The sequence below is a fragment of the Cyrtonyx montezumae genome, unplaced genomic scaffold (assembly GCF_038088225.1).
Source record: "Cyrtonyx montezumae isolate F1298 unplaced genomic scaffold, pur_monq_1.0 scaffold_1, whole genome shotgun sequence".
Lineage (NCBI taxonomy): Eukaryota > Metazoa > Chordata > Aves > Galliformes > Odontophoridae > Cyrtonyx > Cyrtonyx montezumae.
Genome location: NW_027071825.1, coordinates 23,937,899 through 23,964,926, shown reverse-complemented (window position 1 = coordinate 23,964,926; position 27,028 = coordinate 23,937,899). Strand labels below are relative to the sequence as shown.

General features: G+C 50.0%; 1 protein-coding gene across 9 annotated transcripts; it reads left to right on the top strand.

The window, feature by feature from the left end:
* Positions 1-1,688: 1,688 nt before the first annotated feature.
* On the top strand, positions 1,689-25,989 carry ZNF648 (zinc finger protein 648). 9 transcript variants are annotated; one of them, XR_010622672.1, is made up of 5 exons: positions 2,535-4,164; positions 5,072-5,221; positions 7,180-8,412; positions 23,811-24,020; positions 25,904-25,989. XR_010622672.1 is itself a non-coding variant. In XM_065744635.1 (4 exons), exon 4 carries the CDS (start codon positions 7,293-7,295, stop codon positions 8,457-8,459), a length of 1,167 nt encoding a protein of 388 aa, XP_065600707.1. In that variant the 5' UTR covers positions 1,689-1,803; positions 3,986-4,164; positions 5,072-5,221; positions 7,180-7,292; the 3' UTR covers positions 8,460-8,809. The 9 variants fall into 9 exon arrangements, 8 of the variants coding, with proteins under 8 accessions (XP_065600707.1, XP_065600697.1, XP_065600734.1 ...); XM_065744635.1 differs by lacking the exons at positions 23,811-24,020; positions 25,904-25,989 and adding an exon at positions 1,689-1,803 and having other exon boundaries at positions 3,986-4,164; positions 7,180-8,809; XM_065744625.1 differs by lacking the exons at positions 23,811-24,020; positions 25,904-25,989 and adding an exon at positions 1,689-1,803 and having other exon boundaries at positions 3,782-4,164; positions 7,180-8,809.
* Positions 25,990-27,028: the final 1,039 nt, after the last annotated feature.

Below are 27,028 nucleotides of genomic sequence, written 5' to 3'. Positions count from 1 at the left end.
TTTATTGCGCGAGAAAGTTGGAGTCATTTTTTTCCTTCTAATGTGTTTTAGAGGCAATCTGACATTTTCTAATGGCTCTCAGGTATGCATAATTCACCCTGTTCCTCGTCTGCATTTTCCAAAATAACCCTGGAAAATTATTTGGGTTCCTGCTTTTTTTGGACAGTCATTATTCTCACTTTTTCCAGGTTGACCTATAAATGTCCATATGCTGCAGGATATTTGCAGTAGGTGTAGGTTCCTTTGGAGACGGTCTTGTGTGGGAGACAATATGACAGCTCATCTGCATAGCACAGGCATCATACCCCTGATTGGATTTAGCAAAGAGTCCTGGATCTGGAGGCTTCTCCCATTCAGCCCGTATATTTAGGGGATTGCTCATATACACACAATGCACTCACACTCTCTCCCAGCGTCATTTCTCCATTCTCTGTGGGCAGTGCAGGTGGTTGTGCATAAATCACGGCACGTGGCTAACCCTGCTTGGAGAGAACTGGGGTTGCTGGTGGTGGGTCTCCACGGTGCGTCTAAGCATCTTGTGTCATTGCATGTGTGTTAATGAACACTCAGTTCTTTCTGTGAGCGCAGTGGTGAAGCCCCCTGTTTGGTTTTCGATGTCTGAGATGACCCCAGCTGCCCCCTGGTTTTCTTGGCTGTGATGATGGCTGTGGGCTGAGTGTCCGTGTCAGAAGGGGACATTTCAGCTCTAAAGGGCTGTCAGGCACCTGATCCTTGTTGGGAAGATGGGAGCAGGAGTGGTGGGAGTGTTTTTTCATCAGCTTTAGGCTGGTGTACCAAGGGGGTGGTTGACCTGGGTGTCAGTCTTAGCTACAGCTAGTGGCCTTTGCAGTGAAGGGCTGTATCCAGAGCTGGCCTCTCTGACCTACAGGAGTGCTAAGGAGCACTGTCGATGAGCCTGGAGGGGTAGTACAGGGCTTGTCTCTGACAGTCGTGTAGCAATGTGACGTGTCCAGGGACAGGGGTGGTCGCTGTGTCAGTCACACCGAGGACTGGAGCAGAGGTTGACCTCTGGCTATTCCGTCCCACAGGTATGTGTGATGGGAACCAGCCTCAGGGGCTCAGTGGTGCTGGGAGAGGAACAAGGCTGGTCCCTGCCTGTGCCACACGCTGGGGGTGTGATGGGGCTGGTCCCTGCCTCTGTCAGCGGCACAGAGGGGTGGACCCTCCCGCGTCAGTCACGCTGGGGGTGCGATGTGGGCTGTAATCAGGCACTCCGAGGGACTAACAGGCACTGATCTCAGGATTTCAGTCACGCTCTGGAGGTGACGGGCTGGTCTATGACTGTGTTATTCACACTTGGGGGCGGGACAGAGGCTGGTCTCCATCAATGTCCGTCCCATGAGGGTGTCGCAGGGCGGTCTCTGTCAGTGTCAGTCACCGTGGAGGTGTGACAAGGGTCTGTCTCTGTCAGTGTCAGTCACCACGGAGGTGTGAGGGGGCTGTCTCTGTCAGTGTCATTCGCCGTGGAGGCGTGACAGGGCGTCTGTCTTCGACTATGTCAGTCACAGCTCAACGAGGAGCGACCAACCCCCGCCTCCTTGCTCAACGATTGGTGGCGAGTGCTGCCAATCAACCGATCCGCTGCCTTCGATTGGTCTGTCAGGAGGAGGGCGGGACCTCGGCGCGCACCCAGCGGCGGCGGGCCGTTCCCCCGTCGCCGCAGATGGTCCCGGCACAACATGGCGGCCGCCGGCCGGGCCGGATCCTGAGCACCGCCGCCCTCGTTCCGCCCGCGGGGCCGAGGCCGCCGGGGATAGAGCCCGGCCCGGCCCTCCGCGCACGGTGAGGGGGTGCCGAGGGCGGAGGGGTGTGTGCGCCGGGCCGCGGGCGGGCAGGCAGAGCCCTCTGGCCGAGCATCGCCCCGCTGGCCGAGAGGAGAGGGCGGGCAGCGGGGAACAAAGGGCTGTGGGGCAGGGATGCTCCTGCAGGCCTCGTTTAGAGCTAAGAAATAAATCAGCCGACCAACCCGCCGTGCGGCGAACTTACCAAGCGCGTACTTTCCTGGGGCACGGCTCGAAGCGTTGTGGTTGATGAGATGCTCATTGGCGGTGTGAGTGAGCTGTGACACGCGTTTCTGAGCCACCCCGTGGGTCTTAGGGTTACAATGAAAGCAAATGGTAGTGGGATGGTGGTACCGGGTTCTGGAGCAGTTCTTTGTGTTGAGCTGCAGGAGTTCAGGTGGGGGGTGTTGACATTGTCAGGTGGGTGATTTGAGACTGAGATTTGTTGGCTGTCTCGATGGATACGTGCATGGAAAGATGCAGGTTGAGGAAACCACGGTGTGGCAGGAAGGTCACCGTGTGTTCTGCAGTCCATGCCTGGCTTTCACTGCTTAATTGTGTGCTCTTTGCAGCTCGACTGTAGATTTGACCCAGAGGAGAGCTTTGAAGATGGTCAGAGGGCTGGAGCACCTCTCCTATTGGAGGAAGGCTGAGGGAGTTGGGTTTGCTCAGCCTGGAGAAGATAGGTCTCTGGGGAGGCCTCATTGTGGCCTTCCTGCACTTGAGGGGGGGGTTATAAACAGGAGGGAGATTGATTTCATGCATGGTCTGATGGTGATAGGGCAAGAGGGAATGGCTTTAAACTAAAAGGAGAGACTGAGGTTAAATGCTAAGAAGAAATTGCTTACTTAGAGGGTGATGAGGCGCTGGCACTGCTGCCCAGAGCTGTAGGTGCCCTGTGCCTGGAGGTGCCCCAAGCCGTGATTGGACCCTGGGCAGTTTGAGCACCCCTGGTTCAGCCAGCCCATGGCAGTGGGTTGGAAGTGGGTGTTCTTTAATGTTCCTTCCAACCTAAGCTGTTGTATGATTTTATGATTTTGTAGCAGTATCTGGCATTGGCTGTACTTAGGACTTGTTTTCTCAATGTATTCTTTTCTGGATGCGTTGTTTGTGAGATGCCAGTTGATTGGCACCCAAAGACTTGGAAGATCCTGAAGAGAGACCTTCATGGAACAGCATCTGCTAATAACAGGCTTTAGATGGCTAGAGATAGTGGAATGGTGCCTGGGATTAGAGAGAGAACAGCATCACATCATGAACCTTCTTTGAACTGTACTCTCAGCAGGGTACTGCTGGAGCACTGGCTGCTCCCTCTCCCTTTCTGTGGTTGGAGCATGTTGCATGTGTTATAATCAGCTTTGGTAGGAGATCTGCCTCCTTTCCCTTGATCAGAGCTTATTTATTTGTGTTGGAATAACATCAAGGCTAATAGAAAATGCTTGGTATGTAGAATTTAATGAAATCATGTGCTCATAAATAGAACACATGAAGTAGGAGGCAAGCTATGCTTTAAAAACCTCATTATTAGAAGAAAAATATAAAAATATGCAGAACTTGTTAGAGCCAAGTATATTAGTGTGAAGACCAATGTGTATGTGGTGAGGCATCTGAATTTTGTTTTTCATGCTGTTCTTTTTATTTTAGGTTTAAAGGGAAATATTAGCAGAGAGGCCTGCTCTTCATTACTGAAAACAGGAGGCTGGTATGGGCATTGTGCTCATGAATTGTTTGAGCATACTGATACTTCTGTGGGTCTAAGTGTTAGGGTGTGTACGTGCTGGTTGTATTACCTGACACAGAAGTCTTTTTCTGGCTCATCTCAGACCAAGAACAGGAAAAATAGTCTAGTGGATAGTGTTGTCCTGGGTCTTCAATCTAAACTATTAGTTACTATTAGTAGTAATACATAAGACAGGACACTCCCAAAGTATATTCGATTGAGTTGGCATCTTAATGGAATTCTTGTTTCCTTTTCTAAGGAAGCTGATGTGAAGGAAGCCAGCTATGAAAGGTCTGAGGAATTCGTACTGCCTGTTTCCACAATTACTAACACGTAAGCACTATGGGATACCACGGATTGGAGATGGACTTGGTTTCCATTAGTGACAGTTCTCACACAGGTGAGGAGCTCTTGAATCAATTCCAGACAAATGTGATGATGGGCTGCTGCTCTCTGCTCCTAGGTGTGTCCTTACTGAACCTTCAGCTTGACAAGAAGTTCTCATAGAACTGATGGAGGAAACCTTAAGAACCTACAACTGGAAGTATGATTCAACCACCCCTGGGGTTTTTGTCACCTTCAGGCCTGCGTTGTGGATGTGAACATTTAGAGTGCTGTTACTCTGAAGAACCTCAAGGAGGAGTAAGTGAGGGTGATCATTCTTTTTAATGCTTTTTTTAGAGGGGGATTTGGAAGGTGGAGGTGCTTTGACTTACAGTGTGGTGCCTCTTTCCAGGTAGCATGTCATTTGCAGGAACACAAGCAAACTGACCTTGTGGAAAACCTTTATTGTTGTCTTGTCTGTGTCAAGGAGCTCTTTCACGTGGCAAATCTGTGAATTGATTCTAGTGACAGGCCACACAGCCATACTGGGTATTACATGAGTTTAGTATGCGCAGCTGATACCTGGAGGCAGTTATTAAATATGCATGAAGTAAACTGTTCAAAGATTTTAGGAAGTAGCATGGCTAGACATGCATGTCTGTAGAAAAGCTGCTCTCGTGTGTGTGTGTGTGTGTATGTATTGCTAGAGTTTTCCATACAAACACTGATGAACCAAGAGGGCTTTGTGCTTGTCATAGGGATGGGGAAGAGGTGTGAGATTCTGTGTGTCTTGGTTCCAGGTAGAAGAAAGTCTTTGCTGTGCCCAACTAGTGCATTACAGTAAGAAATGTTTAAGAGTCTAAACTCAGAAAAAATGCCAATTTTTAAAAAACAAAGTATGAGCTTCTTCCTAGTTTGTGAGAGTTGGAGTGACAGCTCTTTCTCTGCAAGAGTCACCATACTAGGAGCATGTGAGTTTCTCACAAGTTCAAAGACAGTTATTAAGAGGAAGTTGCCAATTTTTGTTTTTTTTTAATTGCTTAACCTGAAGAAATGGGACTGTCACTTGCTGTGTGGCAGTTTCTTTTCCTTGCCTTTGCCTCCTGGAAGAGCAGTTCCTGGTTTCATGAGATTTTTCTAGAAGATAACACGGCAAAACTTATGGCAAATAACATACGTTCTTGATTGATTTTAATTTCAATTCTGTATCTGTTGTTAATTGTAGGTACCCATTTTGGAAACCTGTGAGCTTTGTTAAGAAAATACGCCAAGGTGGCTGTGCAGCGTGCACCATAATGTTGAAAGCAGGAGGGATCTCTGCAAGATTACCTGGTGATGCTGGAGAGTGACTGCAACTGCAGGGAGCGCAGTGCTGGTCAGTACAACAAATGGAGGATGAATGCAGATAGCTAAGGGAGCTGGATCAGGGATGAAGCTGCTGGGAGGTGGAGCTTCAGAGGGGACTGGAGTTTGGATTCCTTGTGTTGATCAATACAGTATTGATGCTAATTGTAAGAATGGGCTAGTGGGAGTGAAATGTGCTGACACAGAGTACAGACAGGAGGGAGGGCTGCAGAGCCTCCAAAAAAAGAGGAATCGTCTGGAAATGGCAGTAGACAGGTGGTGAAAGTCTCTGCTTCGGATTGGTGGCTTGTGTTTGGGCTGTAAGGGATGGAGGAAGGGAGCCTGCAAATGCCTCTAGACTGCTATCCTCCTGTGGCTTTGAAAAGGCGAATGCAATTTTACGACTTGCCAGAGAACTGCCATTACAATGAAGGAAATAGTGCTCTGGTGAAGTGCCCCACTCGTTTCTGATTTTGGATTTGCTGCAGGTGGTGCTCCATGCCTTGCAGGAGGTGAGGAGTAGGTCCTGTTTTCATGCAGGCACTATGAAGCTAGTGAGGACAGTTGATGTTGATGGGTGACTTGAGCCATTCTGTTCCAGGCAGTGATTAAAGAAAACTAATTCAGCCTTGTTTTCTGTGTCGTAGCAGAAGAAAGCACAGTTTGTGTCTCGAATGAAACTGGCCTTTCTGAGATGTGAATGAGACCTTTCATTTAAAGCGTGTAACTAGACTGCCTTTATAACTACTTAAATCTAAACTAAATAGGCAAGCTTTGTAGTTATCTGTAAATACAGAATTATTTGTGTACATACTTGCTTACATGCATTTGAGTGGATGTACATGTGCTTATATTCAGGGAAGTCTTACCCAGACAAAAGCAGTCATGAGGAATTGAAGAAACAGAGGGAGTAAAGGGAATATAAAAAATGGATGTTAAGGAGAAGGTAGGGGTGAGAGGAGCAACCAAGCCAACTGTCGAGAGGGGGAAAAAAGTACTTTCCAAGGTTAGATTAGCAACTCAGTGTGTTTTAAACCAGGTGATTGAAAGCTCCCTGTGGAGTTGCTGTCAGCAGAGCCCACTGGGACAAACCTAGAAAACCCTGCAAATCCACACTTTGGTATGGCATAAATGAAAGCAGGCTTCCTCAGAAGAAACTGTGACTCAGACAAGTGTTTCAGACCAATTACCATTGCTCGTGTTTTCTACTAGCAAGGGTTGTTTACCTGAAGAATTTGAAGCTGCTGCAGCTTGCCAGTTCTGGAGGATTGCTAGTGGTGCTCTGAAGGTCAGGAAGATGATTAGGAAGCTTTCTGGACTGCTCTATTATGCCTTTACTTGTGTGCTGCTACGTATGCTGTCTTTCCTGTGTGGTACCACCTGATAGTATCCCAAGCACCCTCAGGATGATTCTGAGAATACTGTTTGAGGACAGTAGACCAAAGCTGTTCCAGAATTTCCCAAACCCACCTTCCACACAGGTGTGTCCCTTCCGTAGGCCTTCCCGTGCTTCCTTCTGTTGCTGCCAAGTTTGGCAGTTTGACATCATCCCTTGGTCTTATTGCATTCCCTAACCAGATACTGGAAGACAGCACCTTGTAACTGGTACTCCTGGTTCTGATCTAACCAGGTAGAAAGGAGTTGTGAGTCTTTGGAAGAAGACCTGTGGGGAGATGCGTGCAGGACTTTGTCTCATGTGTTTGTTTGTACCCTACAGTTCTGAAGGCTTCTTGGTTTTAGGTGAATTTAGAGTGTGAGTTATTAATCAGTTAGGAGGCTGAATTATGACAGAAAATTTAACCTATTTAAACACAGTGAGTATTGTAAAAGCTGAATATGTAAACCACACGTGCGATGTAGATTCTGTATTTCTTACTGCGTAAACAGTAGCCTGTCCCTTTAATAATAACAACAAAAACTTAAGTGTGTTCATTTTATCTTCTGTAAATATCAGTAAATGGCTGACGAAATGCATGTTTTGTTTTCTAGGGAGGGCCTGTAAAGTGAGCTGAGAATGAGATGGGTTTACCACAGAAGGATTGATGCTCTTGGTGTGTACATCATCGGTGAGCTGCAGATAAACACAGCGTACACGTCAGAGGATGGATGCGGAGGTGGACTGGGACTCTGAAAATAGCACTAGTGACACAGGTGAGGAGCAGTCAAATTATTCCAGAGAGAGCCCTAAGGAGGTGGGCCACAGGTCTTGCCTCCAGGAGGAGGTGGGCATGAATTACTCACAAACACGCAGTCCTTGTCGCAACTCTGCAGGACCATCAGATAAACAGGAGCTTCCTTCAGAGTCGCAGTGTGAAGACAAAGAAATCTATCAGACCTATTGCCAGAAACAAGGTGAGGGTGCAGCTGGGATATTTGTCCCCTCCAGTGCCGACTTTGACCTGCAGTGTGAAGATAAAACCTTAGAGCGTGCTGCTTCCTCTGAGCACTCCAAGAGATCACGGAGGAGAGCGCGTGGCGATAACGAAAATGCCCTTCTTGGTGGTGTGTTTGAGGCAGCAGAGCCTGCATCTGGGGAAGCTTTGCCTCATCAGTGCAAAAAGTGTGGTGCATCTTTCCAGGGTATGAGCGAGCTGCAGCAGCACAAACGAACTCACCTCGTGGAAAACTCGTACCGATGTCCTGTGTGTGCCAAAGAGTTCTTCCGTGCAGCGAACTTACGCATGCACAAGCTGATTCATAACAGTGACAGGCCACACAAGTGTCCGGAGTGTGACAAAGGTTTCATTCGCACCGCTGATGTCTGGAGGCACCTCCGCAACGTGCACAAGATAGAGCGCTCCATGGTGATATTAGGGAACGGCATGGCTAGGAACCCGTGGTCCATAGTGCACCGTAACCAGCACACCGTCGAGTACACCGATCAGCCTTGTGCAGACGACCACAAGGCTGAGGAAGAGGACTGCAAGCCTTACGCCTGCCCGACGTGTGGCAAGGGTTTCGATAAGCCTAACCTGCTTTCCAAACACAAGGTGATCCACCGGCAGGAGAAGCCCTACAAGTGTCAGGAATGTGGCATGGCCTTCGTCCAGCTGCTCAGGCTGAAAAGACACCAGCAGACTCACTCCGGGGTGCGCCCCTTCTATTGTGAGGAGTGTGGAGGGACGTTCACCCGGCTGGCCTCGCTCCAGCGCCATCAGCGCATCCACACCGGAGAGAAGCCCTACTCTTGTGATTACTGTGGGCATTCCTTCACCGAGTCAGGTACCCTGCGGAGGCATGAACGCACGCACAAGTTGGACAAATCTTAACTCTTTGTGATTGTGGTCTCTGTGGTTCTTACCTGAGAGAAGCACTCCACGCACTACAGCCAATCCAGACCCACGTCCCAGCAGTGGGAAGCTCAGGAACTTGTGCTGGTAGAGCTTGCACTTAGCTGGCTTTAAACTGCCTTTGTGTGAATAAATTACTGAATTGCCACTGAGTAATGAAATGTGAGACTCGTGAAGTCTGAAATAGCTCACATGTGCTAGCACTGTGAATGGGAGGTGCCTCTGCTTGAGCTTTTTGCAAGGATGCATGGGCTGTGAGACATCTCTCTGCAGTCCTGGTCGCTGGACAAATTGGCCCTGCCTTGTAGAGTGTGATGGTTTGCTGGCAATGGCTTGTTGGCAGTGGCTTTGGAGACCTACTGTTGCAGGTCTTTAAGTCAGAACAGACCATAGTTGTCCACGTATCTGTTCTTGCATTCTGCGGAGTTTTTCTTTCCGTTATGCATTTTTATTTGGAAGAGAAGTATCATGTTTGTTATTTAAAAACAAAACAAAGAGCAGCCCGCCCCCGAAACAATTCCTTAATAAACACAACAGTTGTCAGCTGTATTTCGTAAATGTTTCTATCTAAAGGAGTACCAGTTCCTTACACATCGTTATGTTATTTGTTAATGGGCTGTTAGTAAGAGCTTTTGTTTTTGCTAAGGCAGTGTGTGTTCTTGAAGTGATGGGCTTGAATGCATTTCTGTTTATGATGAAACTGCACACTCAAAATCTTTGCAGCTGAGTACTGCAGTAGCAAATGTTGGAGAGCACAAAATTCAGATGGCATGAGAAGTGCCCAGCTTAAGCCATCTTTGCTGCTTGTTGCATGGGAGCCTTCTTTAAACATTGTGGGAGTTAAGAAAGCTTCTCTTAACCTAAACCAAGTCTTGTGTGCTGTGATGAGGCCGTATGCTACTCAGAGAGGCTGCTAACTCCTCACTTTCGTCTAGATGCAAGTGATCAGTGAAGAAAACTGTCTACTGGAACTAGTTGTGCAGGTTCAGGCAGATGCTGCCAATGAGTGTAACTTTGGAAGAGGTATGTACTGCAATGTTATGGCAATGGGGTTTGTAGCTTTGAAACGTGATCAGGACTTTTACAGTAGCCTATTGTTAACCACTGTGGTAGAAGCATCCAGTTTACCCTTAAGTGCCAGCCTGATTTCCTTTCTGTCAGAAAGCTTTGCTTCCTTTCCCTGCCAGCTGCTGTGATTTCACTTGTTTCTGTCTAATGCATTCTGCCTTTTCAGCAGGAGGCTGCGCAGCAGAGTGAGTGTAAAACTTAAGGGTAATGTACCTTTGCATTTACTACCAGACTGTTTAATGTAAAGTAGTGGTTATGCCATTTGTCTGCATCTTTTGCAGGGTAAAAATGGCTGGTGTTCCCCTGTGTTTCTATGCAGATAAGACCCAAGGCTCTGCATGTAAGAGCCTGGGCTGAATGTGATGCTGTTCCTGGGGTGATGGCTGCTCAGCAGGCGCCCTGCACTCGTGGTTAGTGCAGTGTTTGATGTGAGGTCCTTGGCTCAGATCAGACTGAATCACTATCCTCAGCAGCACTTCAGCTGGACTGCGGAAGGGAGACTAATTTTCCCAGTCTCACTAGTGAACTGCTTTGATTTGACTCATCAAAGGAGTTTGCAGATCAGGGATCAGATCTGCATTCCTGTTCTCAGGAATGTGTTGTGTTGTCTCTGAAATGATGTAAGGCAGATACCTCTGCCAGGATGGATCAAGGCCCTGCATACCATGTGCGTTTACTAAAGCTGAGAGTGAGACTTCTCCGAGCTACCCCCTGCAGGGAGTTCCAGTACTGAAAGGCTTTTCAGAGGCAGCCAGCAAAGGGCCTGTCTGAGGGCTGCCTTGTCTCTGCAAGGAAAGATCTTCAATGGCTCTGGCTAAAAGAAGACGATGGGTAAATGATCTGCTGAGAGAGGTGCTGCTCTGTGGGGACTGTGTTGTAATCTGAAGTGACCCAGAGAGGCGGAGGACACAGCAAGGAGCAAAGCCACCCCAGGAGCTATCATACATTAGGTATACATCCTCCTCTAAACCCATTCTGAGTTGTCAGCTGCAGTCTTTCCCTTATAGCATCTTGCTTTCCCTTGGTATGCTGTGCTCTTGCTGTAGGGGGTTTGATATCTCATTAAGCTGCACCAGTATGCACACCTTTATATGCTGTGTGACTGTTCTGCTTAGACAGTTGCAGTAATTAGGAACATCCAGTTATTCTGCTCGTCAGGGTTAGCAGCCAGTGCAATTTGTACCTGTAAAAGCATAATGGTGAGAGTGTTTTGAACAAAGACCCGTTTAATGGGAAAAGTAAATGGCTGGTGAAATGGAAACTACTAGGCTTAACTAAAAGCTTATTAAAAAGATACTTGCCTGGAAGGTTGACTTAGATATCAAGTGCTTGGATGTGTGAAGGGAGCAATTAAAATGTGTGATGATTTCTGGGAAAAACTTGTTGAACCCTCTGCAAAGAAACTTCCACAAACTCCTGCCCGTGCTGCAGGAAATCCCTTGCAGCTTAATTTAGCCTGGAGATCGTTGTTTTTGTGCTTCCAAGCTTTAATACAAAGGTTTGGAGGTTGCTACCAGACCCTGAGCCTCTCAGTGCGAGCTGCGGGGTCTTCTGATCGCTGAGTGGTGTTGGTGAGTGGTAGAATGTAGAAATACTCCTTGCTAATTCTCCTGTCCCCTCCCTACAGCTGCAAGTCGTCTCAAGACATTAAGTAAGGATGCGCTCAGCGGTTGGCAGCTGCAGTATTTTCTTACAGAAGTGTTGTGTGGTAAATATGCTTTTATGCTTGTGGATTGAAATCCAGCAGGGACTTCATGCCTTTGCCACCTACTGAAGTGCGTTCAGCACCAGGAGCAGCCGTGGCTGTAGCTCCTTGCACAAAGGGAAAGCCACTTCAGGCTTTCTGCTCAGTTTGCCATTTCCCAGCGTGGAGGAGCCAGGAGCAGGAACCTTCTGTGTGATCGGGGAGCACTAAGCAGTCCATCGTTAGTCAAGGAGTTTGATCAAAGGAGATTGAAATCTCCAGAGCAGGCAGCTCTAATTTAACATGATGCTTCATTACGTGATGATCTGCCACGGATTTTGTAAAGTTTCTTTCGGTGTAAGGAGCCTCTGCTCTGCATTTTTTCCCACTTGCAGACTGAAAGTGAAGAAAGATGGAGCGTGACACACTGGAAGTAGAAAGGAAAACTGTGCTTTTATTGCAGTTTGTTTCATGCAGACCTGCTTCTGTACAAGCTGCCAGCACAGATGCGAGACCTCAGGTCCTGCTTGCTTCTGGATGTGTGCAGATGCATGCCAGTTGCATTGGGTTACACACTAAAATACACTATGTGTCTGCACAAATACCTGCTCAACACCACTGTGATGCATGCGAGTTAAAAGCATGAGAGATTTTCTTCTAAACTGCTCGTGGCATACATGAGTAGGTCCGTAGACAGAGTATTTATTTCCAGTGTATTCACTTGAGATACAAACACCAGTTTTAAAATAGCTCGGGGACTGAGGAATCTGTGTAAACACAGTATCCTTAATTTTAAGTACATTGTTCTCAGTTCTCCAAGTATTATGCAGCATCCAGCTTGTGATGGTCACACAGTAATTACTGCAAGAGTGAAAAATAATAGCTAGGCTTCTCCCTGCCTGGCCAGTCCTTAGCAGCTATGATACTATTACAATACAAGCACACTTGTGTATTGCTTACAGATACATCTACGTGCCTGTGATGCCATAGCACAGCCAGATGGGACCAGGACTCAGCTCTGCAGTGGGTTTTCTTACCATTTTCTTACCACTCTGAAGAACAAAGAAATCTGGAAGCAGTGTCTGAGTGGAGTGGGACGTGAGAAGGTGTGTGATGCTGGCAGTAATGTTGTGGAGGTCCAGCCTGCTAACGAAGCCCGGCCAAAAGCAAACTGCAAGTCCTAAAACCACAATGAGTGCTTTTGCTCTGTTCTAGAAGGTCAGTGTTTAAACTCGTGCCCTGGAAGTAATCAGTCTTTATGTGCATGAGACTAAAATCCTGGGATGCTCTAGCTTGGAGAACATCAGGAGTTCTCTTACACTGTTTTACTGTGCTCTGGGGAGGACCATGTGTGTGGATCCTCTGGTTCCCAACCAGAGCATCTCTTCAGATTTATCCAGGTGCAGCTGACTTGGGAAGGAAGTGATGGTGGATGCTAAGAGATAGCAAAAGATGGGCTGTGGCTCCATCATGGAGCTGTTCCCAGGTTGTTGCTGGAAAGATCTTGCAGGCAGGTGCTGCAGCCCTTGGAAATGGAGCTCTGAGCCCTTTGTGGGCTGGTAAAAGACTGTTTCTGTTGCTAGTGAGGCTGGGTAAAGCAGGTACTGACCACTACATATCTCTGTTTTCCTTTGGAAAACCCTTGAGTTCCAGTATTTGAGGAGAAGGCAAGAACTAATAATTATCAAAACAGAAGGAAAAAATAAATCAAAAACAGAAGTGCCAAAAATGCTTCTCTCCCTTTTGCTCTTCTCAGCACACTGGTGAGAAGAACAGGATGTTCCCAGCAGTAACTTTTAATTATTTCACCATTGCACATCTCTTTTATGCTGCAAGTTAGAAATGTCAGTTTAATTTTCTTTTAATTGCCTCAGCTACCAGGTACTTGAGAAAAGCCATTTTCCTCAACCCTCTGCTCCCAGTTCTTGGCCTGAGAGAGCAGCTTACTGCTGTAAGAACACTCAGCACTTTTGGAAGGGGCTGTCCCAGGAGGGGAGTGAAGAGTGCAAATATTTGGCTTGTTATTACTGGACCCGGTGTGCTGTAGGGGAAAGGAGAGAGCTGTCAGTGGCACCACTCAGTGGCAGCATGGAGAGATGGAGTTCCAGTGTGGTTTTCCTCACCCGTTTTGGTTTGGGATTTAAACCTAGTGGTCAGGGTTTTTCCCCACCCCACATGGTGGCAAGATCCCCCATGGTTAACTTCAGAGGCCCTGATGCTTTGCCAGGTTTCAGGTCCTGTGGCTGTTTCTCATCTTGGCTCTCGTGTTGCCGTGCCAGGTGAGCCTCTCCAAGATGGCTCAGTAAAGGAAAAAAAAGCTCTGTGTTAATGCAGAATCACGTGATGTAAAAAAGAAACAACAACCACGATCTTAATAAAGGTCACTTGGCTGCCCGGAGCATTTCCAGAGAAATAAAAATAAGCAAGAGGATGAGAAAACACAGGGACGTGTGGGAGCTGTGATGGCACTGTTGGGAAAGCTGCCCCAAAGCCTCAGCAGGAAAGTGCCCAGCGTGCCACCAGCAGAACAAATGGGGACCGATGCTTTGCTTTCATTCTCACCCATTCTCTGTGCAGCTTTGCCCTGTGCCATGTGAAGCAGCCCTGGGAACTCGTGCTAGAGGAGCACATCTGCTCCCACGCTGCTGCAAGGCAGGGAGATGTGGGAGGAGGGCAGGTGAGCACTTCTCAACATGGCACAGCACTGCTTTTCTCTTTGCTCTCTGTGCAGAGCGGTGCCTGGGCTGTCCCTCCCCTGCACACCAGGAAGCCAAATATCGGGCTGGATTGGAGCCTATCTCCTTTACTATCCCCAGGTTGTGGTTGGTGCCACAGAGGACTGTAAAATGTGTCCCCAGGCAGCACTGTCACCCAGTTGGGAGCTGGGTCTGACCAGCACCAGAGAGGGTGGCAGGCTGGAGGAGCTTTAGGCATTGTAAAAGGTCATTTTGATGAGCATCCCTTCCTTCTAGTGCCTTTGAAATAAGGGATAAACATGCAGTTAAGCAAAAATGCAGCAGCCTGCCCTCCCTGCACAGCTCTGTGAACAATGTGCTCTGGGCTAATTTCTATCTGCAGCAGAGATCTATGCTGAAGATGCAGCCAAGAAAAAAAAAAATAAAAGCAAAACCCACAACCCTGTAAAACACCCTCCACATAAAAAAAAACCCTACAGCTCAAAGCCCTGCATCTTGGGTGAGAAAACAGTGATTTAAGAAGATATCACAAAATCTCAGAGCTATATCTCACGGTTTACAATCTTGCAGCAAAACCATCTGCCATCCCCTATGGAATACCAGCCAGGCATCTCTGTGCATGGCTGTTCTGTTCTGTTTGGTTTGTTTCTCTTCCTCTTTCTTGACCAATTTCAGCTGTCCTGAGATCACTCCCAGTGCCACTTATGGACTTGCTGTTTGTGGGGTGGTGAAGGGGACTCACAGCCTCACAGTGTTTCCCTGTTCTCTCCCCAAGGGAGCCTAATTCAGCATGTGCAAGGGTGAAGCTGAAATCTGTTTTGCATGGCTTGCCTGCAATGCTCACTTAAAATATGCTTCCCTTGCAGGTACCGTTGGCTGCTAACTACAGTATTTTAATACAAAAGGGATCACATCCAGAACTAGCACAGCCATCAGATGATTTTTTTTTCCCTTCTCCCCACCCGTATTTGCCAATTCAAGAAGCTGTGATGCCAAGAAGCAACTCCATATGGGTGAATACGAATTTGAATGGCTGTCAGGGGAGGATCGGCACCCAGCGATGCCTTCAGGGTGCAGCAGCCTGACGAGTTACAGACAGCTAGCAAGACTGACTTTGCCTGTCAGTGCCACGAGGAAGCGCTGCTCTGCTGTAAGGCAGGGGATGGGGCAAGCTGCCAGGACACGGAGCTCCAAGGGGCTCTGAGGAGAAGTGAATGTGAGCTGAAATCCTTGTCTCTGCAGTCCATGGGTAAGATGTTTGGTCCTTTGTGATGTCTGCTCTTTTTGTGCTCCCTGAATGACCCCTGGTGGGGTTCTCCTTTTCCTGCTGTGCACCTAACCCTCTTGCATCACCCTGCTGGTGCTTGCTCCCCCCACCGTTCTCCGCTGGTTAATGCTAGATGCAACACCATCATGCTGTTTCCTTTAGAAACTGCCTCCCGGGATGGGTAAGAAGCCACCTAGATCCGTGCAGGAGCCTGTCATCTTGATTTTCAACCCAGCTTTGGGAGCATCCCTGCCACACCAGGTAAGCAGCTGGGAAGGGGAACCCACATCCCTCTGGTGTCTGGCTGTAGGGACCTCCATCAACCTGTTCCCATGATTTTGTGGTCCTGTCCCTCCCAAAGTTTGGGGCTACCATTGGCCTCAGGCTGTGCTTCTGGATGCCAGCGGTCAATGGGCTACCTCGCTTATAATCAGGTGTACTGCTTATAATCCACTTTAAAAAGCACAGCTTAAAAACGTTTAACAAATCGAGCTGGAAACCCAATTCCTTCTCTAAAGGTTAAACTTCTGAAGTGCATGTAATTACCGCCCTTCTCCTCCCTTTGGTAACATCTTTTATCTTAAGCAGAAGAAACAATATGTCGGTGCTCGAAAGGTTAAAATACATCAATGTCTCGTGGCGTGGCTCCTAGTTAAAAAAAAACATAGCAGCGTTGTATTTCCGGATGATTCAACCCAGACGGGGGGAGCTGGAGGTGGCTAACCCAAACCAGGAGGAGCAGCAGCGTGGTCCCCCTAGTTTGCAGGTGGAGATTGGATGGGACAGGGATGGGGACAGTCCCCTGCGGGGCTGCGTAGTGGGGTGTCCTGGCCGGCAGCGGGCAGCAGGTGGCATTGTCGCCTAGCGAGTGCTGCTGGCAGCGCTGGAGGCTGGGGACAGGGACCGTATGACCCCTCGGTAGGCGGCACAGAGCCTCAGGCAGCGCTGTAGGGATGCTCAGTGGTCCTGGCTCCTCCGTGCTGGCAGCAGGGTGAGAGAAGGGGCGAGCGGGAGCACCCCGTTTCTGCCAACGTCCCGCCTGCCGTGCCTTAACAATCCATCCTGCCAGGTGCACTGGGACAGCTGGGGAAACTGAGGCAGGGAACGTGCACTGTGAAGCTGATGTCCCAACCCCACGTCCCTCATTGGGGCCACAGGGCACCACGAGCTGTACCCCAGGACTCCGTGTGGCTGTGCACCCTATCTGATAGGATGAGAGCCAAGGCTGGAGTGGTTTCTCCTCCTTTTCTCTGAGCTGCTCTGTTGCATCTTTTATCACGCAGGGCTGCTGAGCTCAGGGAAATAGGAGCTGCCTGTGGCTGGGGCAGGCTCCTGAGGAGTTCTGCTGACTCCCCCAGGATAACAATAACATCAGTGGCACAGGGGACCCTGTGTGCAGGTGGGTGCCAGCACTGCCTGCTGCCGTACCTCACCATAAGGGTGATGGAGAAGCCAGGTGGTGTTAGAAAATTATTTTTAGGTTCCTGGGAGCTGTGCTGCTGGTCCCTTTGGTTTCCCCATTGTCCAACCTCAGCATGTTTGGGGTCAAGGTATTCCTGAGGGGATGGGCGCTGAGCCACGTTTACCCGGTTTGTTCTCTGCTCCCTGATCAAAGGCTTCAAATTGGCACTAGGCCATGCCGGTGCTGAAACCCAAAGGTGTTCCTTCCAGCTGAGCACTCCTGATTCAGCGTTTCAGCTGCCAGTGCTTTACAGCTGCGAGATAACCAGAAGACACTGTGGGGCTCTCCTGTTGGCCAGGCATCTCCTGATCAGCACAAAGCAGAGATAGTGGCTGTGCATTCTCAGCAGGCTGGGGACAGAGGTGGGGCCAGCAAGAGGATGTGTGGGTCGTGGAGGTGAGGAGGGAGCCCGGCTCCAAACGTTGTGCTTTGCACCCAAGAGGAATGACCCAGGAAGGGAGGATTTGCAGCAGGAACTCCTGAGAAATTGGAAAGGGGTCTCTGCAAAAGGGGAAATTTGGGTACAGGAGGAAAAATTGCTTCTTGGAAAGAGTGGTGAGGCATTGGCAAAGGCTGCTCAGGGTGCTGGAGGAGTCACCATCTCTGGAGGTGTTAAAGAGCCGTGGAGATGTGGCACAAAAGGACGTGGTCAGTGGGCATGGTGAGGGTCTGCTGTTCCCCTGTCACAGACACAAATCTAGAGACAAAAAGCACCTGCATGATGCTCTCAGACATACGGTCTGAATTTTGGGTGGTTCTTTGTGGAGCCAGGAGCTGGACTTGACGACCTTTAGGGTTGCTTACTGTTTGGGATGTTCTACAATCAGCCCTTAGCCGAGATGCTTGTCCCAGATGTAGCAGTGGTTGGGGAACAGTGTGAAGGCATGAGGGTTACCTCCCCTCAAGAGGCTGGTGGTGGAGAGGGACTGCAGGTATCCCAAAAAGGGGATGAGATTGCTAGAAAAGCCATGGCTAGAGACAGGGTGGGAGGAAGCCCTGCCTTGTGACCGAGCACAAAACTAATCTGGACCCTTCATGCTTGCTCTGTGTCCTGATCACCTCCAAGACCTGGAAAAAATAATGGACAGGGAAAAACAATCAAAGCCTGAATGAACTGCAGGCTGGCAGTGCCCTTCCCTTGTAGCAGCAATAGGGAATGTGCAGGTTGTGCAGCTGGGAAGCAACCAGTGTCAGCCCACGGCAGGTGACAGCTATCTCCTGGACATTGCCTGTGCCACGTAACCCTGCAAGAGGATGGAGTGCTGCCGGTGCTGTTTACCCCATCGGTTTCTGGTGTTAATAAGCCTTATCTCTGAAAGGGAGTCTTATTAACAGGGAGCGGACTTTGCTGCCTGTGGCATGCTCTTGCAACCTGCCTTGATGTTTCTTGTGCCTCAAGGAAACAGGGAGGGTTTGAGAGGAAAAGGAAAGCAGAGCAGGCACCGCACCAGGAGCAGGATGAGCACCCCCCAACCTCCCGTACAGCCCAGAGGTTGCACCCAGGACACAGAGGGCTGTGTCCTTCCAGGTGACTCGCAGGCAGGACAGGGCCACCAGGGCCTCCCTGGCCAGCCCGCTTCCCAGGAGCTGTGGTTAGCAGCAGTGTGCCAGCAGGCAGCAATGCCTGGCTCTGCCGGCAAGGAGGCTGCAGGCTTGGCAGCCTGTCCCGAGGTTCATTAAGCTGCTTGCTCACTCAGAGGCTGGAGCAGCAGAGGGCACTACGTGTCCGTGTGCCATCCCCTTGGGCAGGAGATGGCCTCTCCAAGGTCAGGGAGGCACGGAGCAGCTCCCTGACCCCTAGCCCTCTTCCCACAGCGAGACCAGGGCTTGAGTGATGGAAAGATTGGTCCTGATGGAGGAAAGGAGGAGGCACTCGGCACAACGAGCAGCAAATATAGATCAAACAGCAGGAAATCCGCTCTCTGGCGGCACAGGAGAGCCACGCAGTGGAAAGCTCTGGTCCAGCAGGAGGTCATCCAAGACAAACATGGAGCTGCTCTGTGGGGCAGCGGGATGGGCAGGCATTCTGCCTCACTGCAGGAGGTCAGGGAGGAGGTATCCCAACCCACGATAGGGAGAAGGAGCCCTTCTCACCGCTGCCCTGGATTCTTTCATCAGAATGGGGTATTTGTCAGCCTGAATGGCATCAGTGCAGAGGCACTGAATGGCTCAAGTTGGAAGGCAACTTGAAGACCACTGAGCTCCGGTCCGCAGTGGTTCCCTGTGTCCTCCTCAGCGGGGTGGCTGTGTTTGGAGCCAGGCTTTGTTCTCTTCCAGTGGGAATGTATGCAAACTTAAAGGTTCCCCAGGGGTGTGATGCCAGCCCACAGCAGGGGGTGAGACTGGATGGGCTTTGCAGTCCCATCCAACCCAACCATTCTATGATTCTGTGGTCCTATAATTTCTAGCTGGCAAAGGTGACAGTTCCCTGGGAACTTGCCTGGGCGTTCACTTGCTCACTGAAACCTTTATCAAGAGAGTGAAGGTGATTGTCTGGGCTTGTTGATGTCCTCAGGAGACAGCCTGCAGGGAGGCTTTCTGACAGGCTGCAATCTCAGTTATTGCCCTTTGACAGCAGCAGAGATAAAGATACATGAACATCCTGCTCGGGAAGCTCCCTCCTCCTTCTCCTGTGTGTCTCCTCAAGGCTGATAAATGCAGGTGAGACCTCTGCTCACCGCAGGCAGCCTGCTGGTTTTTTTTATTCCAGCAAGCAGTTGTGCTTTGTCTTGGGAGCAGTTAGAGTTTGGATTGTTGAGTGCTCATTTGTCCCCTTCCTTGGGATCGTCCCTTGTGGTGGTGAGGAATCTTCTGACTTCCAACACAAGTGCATCTGTGGCCGGCTTCTTGCTCATTTGTTCTTGAGCCAGAGGACAGCACTGGCACAAACAGCTCTTCTCCCTGCCTCGATGTTGATTTGAAATAACCTTTCTTTGGCCTTGGGTTTTAGAGGGATGAGTTTCAAAACCAGAAATAAATGGGCTTGAAATTTTTCCCATAATTTTTGCAAGATCTTGACCCTCTGATGGTAAGATTAGAAGAAAGATAACAAAATCAGCATTCAGGCTAGAACAACTACTGTTAAGTAGACAACCCACTAAAGCCAGTGCTTCTTGTTTACAATTGAACTCATGAATTTTTAGATATTAATGTATGAGGGATTGAGTAAACAACCATTGTGCCTCTAAGGAATGAGTCCCAGGCTGTCCTGAGCTGGAATACTTTGTACTTTCCTGATTGCCTTCCAAGAATTTCAAATTACTTTGCAACAGAAAAACAAGTCTGCTTCGCTAGACATGTGCGAGATTCTCGGGACAGCCTTAATTCTTCTGTGCTGGGATGTGGCTGGTTTGGGGGCACAGCTGTGCAGCTGGGTGTGGGATGCTGAGCATGGACGTGTTCATAGTAAGGTGAGGACGACACATAGGGACACTTAGGCCAGTACAGAGCCACAAGGAACCTATTAATACTTTGCTGAGGTGTGAGGTCAATCTGTAGCCCTGCTGGTCCGCGTTCCCAGTTTGATGGACGTGGGGATGCACCGTACACTGACCCATCAGTGTGGCTAGTGGGAGAAGTGAATGGGCTACTGGCAGTCACAGAGCAGGTGAGGGTGAGTGGAGGACTCCCCTAACCCGCAGCCTTTTGGGATCAGCTGGGATACTTTTGGGCACGGGTGTACAAGAACAGCCCCAAGGACCAGGTGATGAAAGGATGTGTGGCCAGGGATGTTCCCTGTGCTGTGGAGCCATGGGCTCTCCAGGCATTTCTGAACACGGTGGCCCAGGCCCTTGCAAATTGCCCCTTATTTCTGGCTGTCTTGCACTCAGTAAATGCTCTTCACAAGCAGCCAGCCCATTGCCTTCAACCAAAAATAACACTTGGGACCAGAGGCAGGTATGCTTGATCATCCCTACCCATCTGGGCTGCCCCAGTGCCATGTGGCTAATATTTGTGCTCTCCCGTCCCAGGCACCCTGTGGGTGCTTTGGTGAAGCAGACAGGATGAGGCCCTCGCTACCTGGGTTGTGCTTGGGTTTGGTTTCAAAGCCAGCAGCCTGGAGCTGTGGAAAGAGTCATGAATTCGGGTTACCAAACCATCTGCTGGCTGCATTTTAAAAAGCAATTAAAGCAAAACTGTTTCCAGGCCTTCTGTTTGCAAGATGTAGTTTAAAGAGAGCTAGCCAAGCCAGGATTTGCCTGATCCTGCCACAGCTCCAAGTGTGAGTTAATTTGATCTAATCCCTGTGCTACAAGGTGAGGAGATCCCCACTGAGGAAGTCTGCAGGTAAACAGGGCTGTTGGCACAGAGGTTTCTATAGCAATGAAATCCATGAAACTGGCATTTGGATGATTATTTTTATTGCTTCTAATCTGAAATTGCTACGTAGGGTTTAAAGAAACGAAAAAATAGGGTGCAAGAACCCTTCTGCGGGGTGGAGGATGGTGAGTGTTGCTTGAAGGGGATGGCATCAAGGTGCCCATGCAGAGATGCTCCTGTGCTTGGCTTTGGAGGCTTGAAGGAAGCAACCATGGGATCTGAACCATGCATCCAACAAGCAGGAGTGGATGCTCAGTGCTGCTGTGATCCCAAGCCCCTTGGCCATGCCTCATGTAGGACACTAAAGCTGGTTCCCTATGGGAACAGTTTGCCCTGATGCTTGGTGGTAATTGTGCTGAGCCTCTTGTGACTGCTCCTATAGTGCTTTGGATGTAAGGCAGATGCAAGTGAGGCCTGATGTTGTGGAGCTCAAACTTGGAGCTCCTTTTTCCAGCAGGAGAAGGTGGCAAGCCTCAGTGCTAGGTCTTGATGGAGGCTGGGGTGTTGTGGGGCTGAGTGTAAGGACCGTGATATTCATGCGTCACTAATGGGCACGACAAGCTGAGCTTAGCATGAAAAGGTTGTGTTTCAAGGGGAAAATAACCCCAGCAAGCTCGCAATGAGGGATCGTTCCTGGTGAGTGGGGAGAGATGCTGCTTGATTTACAAGAAAAGAAGAAAAAATCCCCGAGAACAACACTGAGTCGAGACAACCACTTATGCAAGAGCTGGCAGCGGGGCTGGCCGCACCGAAAGGCAGCTGGTGCCAGGCAAATGGCTCTGCATCCTCCTGTTTGCTCAGCAGCTTTCGTGTGGCGGGGGAGCAGGGTGAGGCCACGAGATACTTGCACACTGAACTGCTCTGTTCCTCTTGGCAGGGTACGAACAGGACAAAAAACAAAGCCCCAAGCCAGCGCCCGCCTCCGAGGTAGCCTCCTGCCAGCCACCCTAGGGTGCGTGGAGGTGATGGGGCCACCTTCAGTCTCTCTGGGGTGATTTGTGGATGCTGATGTCATTCTCTTGGTTATCTGAGTGTTGCTCCTGGTGAGGATGAGCACATGGGGCAAAGCAGCCCAGCAAGGATGGGTAGGGATCAGCTCCCCAGCCCTGTGTCCTTGGTGAGCTGAGGATGGGTGTTCCCATGGTGAGCCCAGGCTGGGGGCTGGGCGGGTGCTGATGGGGTTGAGCGGCCCCTGCGAGGGCTGTACCGTGACCCAGAAGGGCTGAGCCCCACCATAGGTACCACGAGGTGCAGGGAGCGAGGAGAGGTGAGCACTGCTCCTCTTTGTGATGAGCTCTGTATCACTTCACTCAGAAAGCTGTGCTTCTTTAGCGGCAGTTCCCCTCTGGAGCAATATCCAAGCTCTCTTGTTCCTGTCAGTGACAGAGGGTGATGGGGCTGACCTCAGCCCTTTCCCAACGTGGTATTAGCTAATCCAGCTCCCTAGGGACGCAGCTGTGGGGCTGGTCCCCTGCCAGACCCAGCCCATGCCAGCGCTCCTGCATTTCCACAGAAGTGTGATTGCACCACTGCAGCCTTGCGCAGGGCAAGGTGAGAAAGCAGGAAGTTTGAAACACTAGAGAGTTTCTTTTCAAATGGGATTTGCAACAAAGAAGCCCGTGTCTGGCTTGCTGCAGCTTGGTTTGCTGCAGGGCTGCCACAGAGCTGCTGGGAAATGTTAAAGCAGCGTGATGGGAAGGTGTTTTGATGCTGCACATCTGTCCCAGGCTGTCCATCCTGGTCATCCATGGAGCTGCATAAGAGCTGGGGAGCAATGCAGCGCTCTGGCTGCACTGGCCTGGAGTAGGGGAGGGATATGGGGGACTGAGGAGGGAGTCCCCCAAAGCAGCAGTGGGTGCTGAGCTCCTCTGTACCCATCAGGATCTCAGTAGGAGCCAAGTCTTGGGGCCACTTACCCAAACCTCTCAGCCTGGAGTTTGGTGAGAGCTGGCTTTCCCACCCTGGGCTTGATGGGTTGGAAATCCTGCAAGAGCAGCCCTTTTTTTTGTTGTTGTTTTTGCTTTTTCTCCCCTGATGTTTGTGTCTTTCCACTTCTGTCCCTGGCCAAGGCAAGTGGTGCCAAGGCACCAGGGGCAGGCACACCCAGCTGGAGGAGGGGGTTGGGGGGGTGGGGGGGAGGGAAGCGCCCTTAACCCACAGGAAAAGGGAAGCAGAAGGGAAAACCCATGGCCAGCAGTAAGGAGGTTTTACCCAAGGTCTGTTCTGTCCAAACATGGGGAGTGACACTGTGACCACCAGGATGCAACGCCCCAGGGATTCGTCTCAGTGCCATATGGCACAACACTAAGGGTCCCATGGCACAGGACCCCCCCCCCCTTCACCCCTCTTTGAGCTTCAATATGGTCACAAGCTGCCTTAGCAGGAAGGGATCAAGCACTCAAAAGCAGCGCGGGATCAAAGCTTTCTAAACACTCAGGGCATTTGGCTTGGGAGGTTTTGTTCCGTCTATTTATAGCGATGGGGCCAAGCGAGTTCAGAGTTGGAGGCAAACTTTTCCGAAGCTGGGGGACGTTTGGAGCGGGAGGGGGGAAAGGGAACTCGGCCAGGCCCATCTTCAACATGCATTGACTCCTTCCCTTAGGTATGTGTTGCTCTCCATGACACACTAACAACAAGCTCGCATAGCAGAGCCTGGCTGAGGCTGCAAAGATCGAAGCAAAAATGTGAATTGGCTGGGAACGGGAACATGAAATTGAGAGTTTCCAAACAGCGAAGCCGTAGTGTTTGAAAGTGAAAATTGTTTCCTTACCAACGTGTTTTTGCCCTTGGGTCAACATCCTTCAATTACAAGTACGCTCTTGTTGTTTTCCAGGGGAAAGCTGACGAGGATACCAGGACAAAAAAAAACATGGCTAAGGGCATCCTGAAGCAGATGCCACGCTTATAAATGGAGAGGAGGGATCTTCTAGTCTACAAGGAGAAATTTTTGTGGTGTAACTGAAGAACACATGGGTTTTCTGTGCTACTCCCTGTAGGAAAATTCGGGCTTATACCTCAAGCAAGCAAACCAATGAGCACACAGGTAAGATTGTGCAACGTCCAAGCTATCGCCCTCACAGGGCACGTGGGCAATAGCTGGGATTTTCCTGCATCTGCCAAGTGAACGGTGCTAGCAGTGTTTAATACTGAAAGGCTGTGGAAGTAATCCTTCAGGGAGTGCTGCAAAATCCATGGTGGTTTTAGAGAGAGAATTCTGTGACCTAGGAGTGACAGTAGTGGTACAAAGCTCACTGGTATAAAACACGAGGTCTTTGAGCTAGAGGAGCGATAGCATACAATAAATATAGGACTTGGTTGTCTGGAGGTGGCAGAGAAGAGTCACCACCTGAATGCTGTTGTGCAGAAGACAGATGCATGTCTAGAAGACCAGAATTATGAAGGTTAGACAAGGCTGCTAAAACGAAGACCAACTGCCAACACCCCACCACCATCATGCCCACTAACCATGACTTTCAGTGCCATATCTGCCCATTTCTTGGGGATTCTCCTGACAGTGTCTCTAAAACGACATTAAAACCTCCAGGTCAAGACCCACCAAGGTGTCCACTGAACAGAGGGTACAGGTCTGATCATCCTTATTCCAGAAAATGTCAGCTGGAGGCGAGCACATTGCAAATGAAAGGTGAAGGAGGCATGAGGACTGGAGGTGATTGTCCCTCAGTTTTCCAGCTCAGCAGCGGCAGGCGCTGAGCCCACTTTCCACCCTTGCTAGGCAGAAGAAAATGTTCTTCTCCTTTTTGCCTCCTAATGATGATGATGACAGTGCACCTCTTGCATTGTGTGTGTCCTTAATGCTGAAAGACCGTTCTTGTGCTTGGAGCTAGTGTTCCCAGCCCTTGGCTTGGGCAGGATATGCCAGCCAACTGGACAGCCGTTCGTTCCTCTGAGAGCCTGTCTGTTCTGCAATTAACAGACAAAATGCCCACCACTGTGGCTGGAAAAAAGGTTTTAATTAAAATCCTTTGGTGTTGGCCTTGACCGGACTGTAGAGTGAACAGGAGGAGGGCAGGAGGCCCAGGTTGTGTCTTGGGTCACAGCAGCAGAGCATCCCTGAGCTGGGCCTGAACACCAGGCAGGGCCTGGTTTTTAATTGCTTTTTTTTTTTTCTTTTCCTATTTTCCCTTGAGTGATCTGTCCGAGAGATGGTCACAAGCAGATAGGATACTGCCAACCCAAAGTTGGGACAGGTCCATAGGTCATTTGTGTCTTAATGAGGAACGGTGAATAGGAGTTCACATCACACAGAAATGAAAACACCTCACCCTCTTTCCTAATGAGTGTCGCTCTTGAAATGCTTTTGTCTTGGTCTTTGCTTGGCTTGGAGAGGTTCCCTGGGGCTATATCTCCCAGACTGCTGTCACCTTCCCCATCTCCCATGGCTAGCAGAAAGGTGACACGTAGATGCTGTTTCATGACCGGTAGCATTTTTGATTCCCCAGCACTGCCGTATCTACGGATGCTACAGTTTGCTCCGCTGGGATGAGCCCAAGAAATTCATGGAGGCATCATCCAATGAGCCCCAGGAAGCAGTATGAGTCTCTGTGGTCATCCTGTTTGCTTACAGCGTGGCAAGCCCTCTGGGTCTTTTTTCTGTTCCCTCTGCTCAGGAAAGAATGATGGGTTTTTTCTGGTTTGCATGCTAATGAGTAAGAAAGATTAATCATGGAATCACTAAAGGTGGAAGGAGCCACTAAGATCATGTAGTCCAACTCTGACCCTTCCCCTCCGTGCCCACTGAGCTATGTCCCTTGCACAGGATGGAGTGGCCATCCAACACTGTGACATGGGAAAGGGTTTCACTTTTCATTTGGTCTCTGGCCTTGGGAAATCAATGGTCTTTTACAAGTCTAACGACAAAAATATATCCTTTTCTGCCACCATTTAAATGCTTCTCTCTTGCCTTAGGTTGTGATTTTGTGCTGAGCACCATGGGAGTTCCTCAGCCCACGCTGGTGAAGGAGATGGCATCAAGGCAAACCGAGAGCTTGGTGGATGGATTTGGGATGGACTGCTACACAGCACAGCATGAGCCCATCCCTCAGTGCCAGGGCCATTCCCTGTCGATGGTGATGTCTAAACCCAACGTGTGGGATGTGGTGTGGAGGAGAGCAGCCCCGGGCATGGTGGCAGTAGGGGCATCCCTTGTGGGCATCAAGGCAGATCCCTGCATGAGCTCTTCTTGGGGATGAAATTAACATTTTTGGACAGTGATGGGGGGACTTTTTTTTACTGGTCCCCAAGAAAAAAAATGCCCTTTTGGACGCCAAAATATAGCAGACAAAGGTGCTGGCAGCGTTTTCCCCCTTCCGTTCAGTCCCCTTTCTGCACGGTGACATTTCCCACTTCCAAACCCCACTCTTGATTTCTTATTCCTTCCTTTTCCCTCCTATTTCCCCTCCTTCCCTCCCTCTGAGCCCCCTGGGGCCGGGCCCCTGCCCGGGGAGCCCTGGCTGGGCGCCGATGGCAGCTCCCAGCACAATGGGCACATTCAGCCCGGCTCTGTGCGGCGAGAAACAAACCGGGCGAGAGCATGGGACCCCCCCCCCCCCCGTCCCCCCATTGCCTCCCCCAAATAGCAAGGCAAGAAACAAAGCAGCTGAGGCCGTGTCCCAGTGCGCCAGCGGAGGCGAACTGGAATCCAGCATCACAAAACCAGCCCTGTGCATGCTCCATTCACGACGCAGGCGCGCGGGTGTCCTGCTTCCCCCCCCCACCCCCCCCGCCTCCATCCCCCCAAAATCTCCAAATCTGCCCGGTAACACCGAAGCGGGTTCTCTTTCCCAGGCCTCGGCCAATCTGCTTGCTGCCAAGGCGGCCGTGCAGGGAACGGCATGTTTTCCTTCTCCCTTTCTTCCTCCTGAGCCGCTTGTTTTTCTTCGGGGATGGAGGGGAGGCACGGGGCTGAGCTCGCAGGCTGCCCCCGCTTTGGCACACGTGTCCTTTCCCTATTAATTAAAAAGAAAAATATATATATAATAAAAAGAAGGTTTCAAGGAAGCCTTGTTTTTCACCGCAGGCAGATAAGAGATT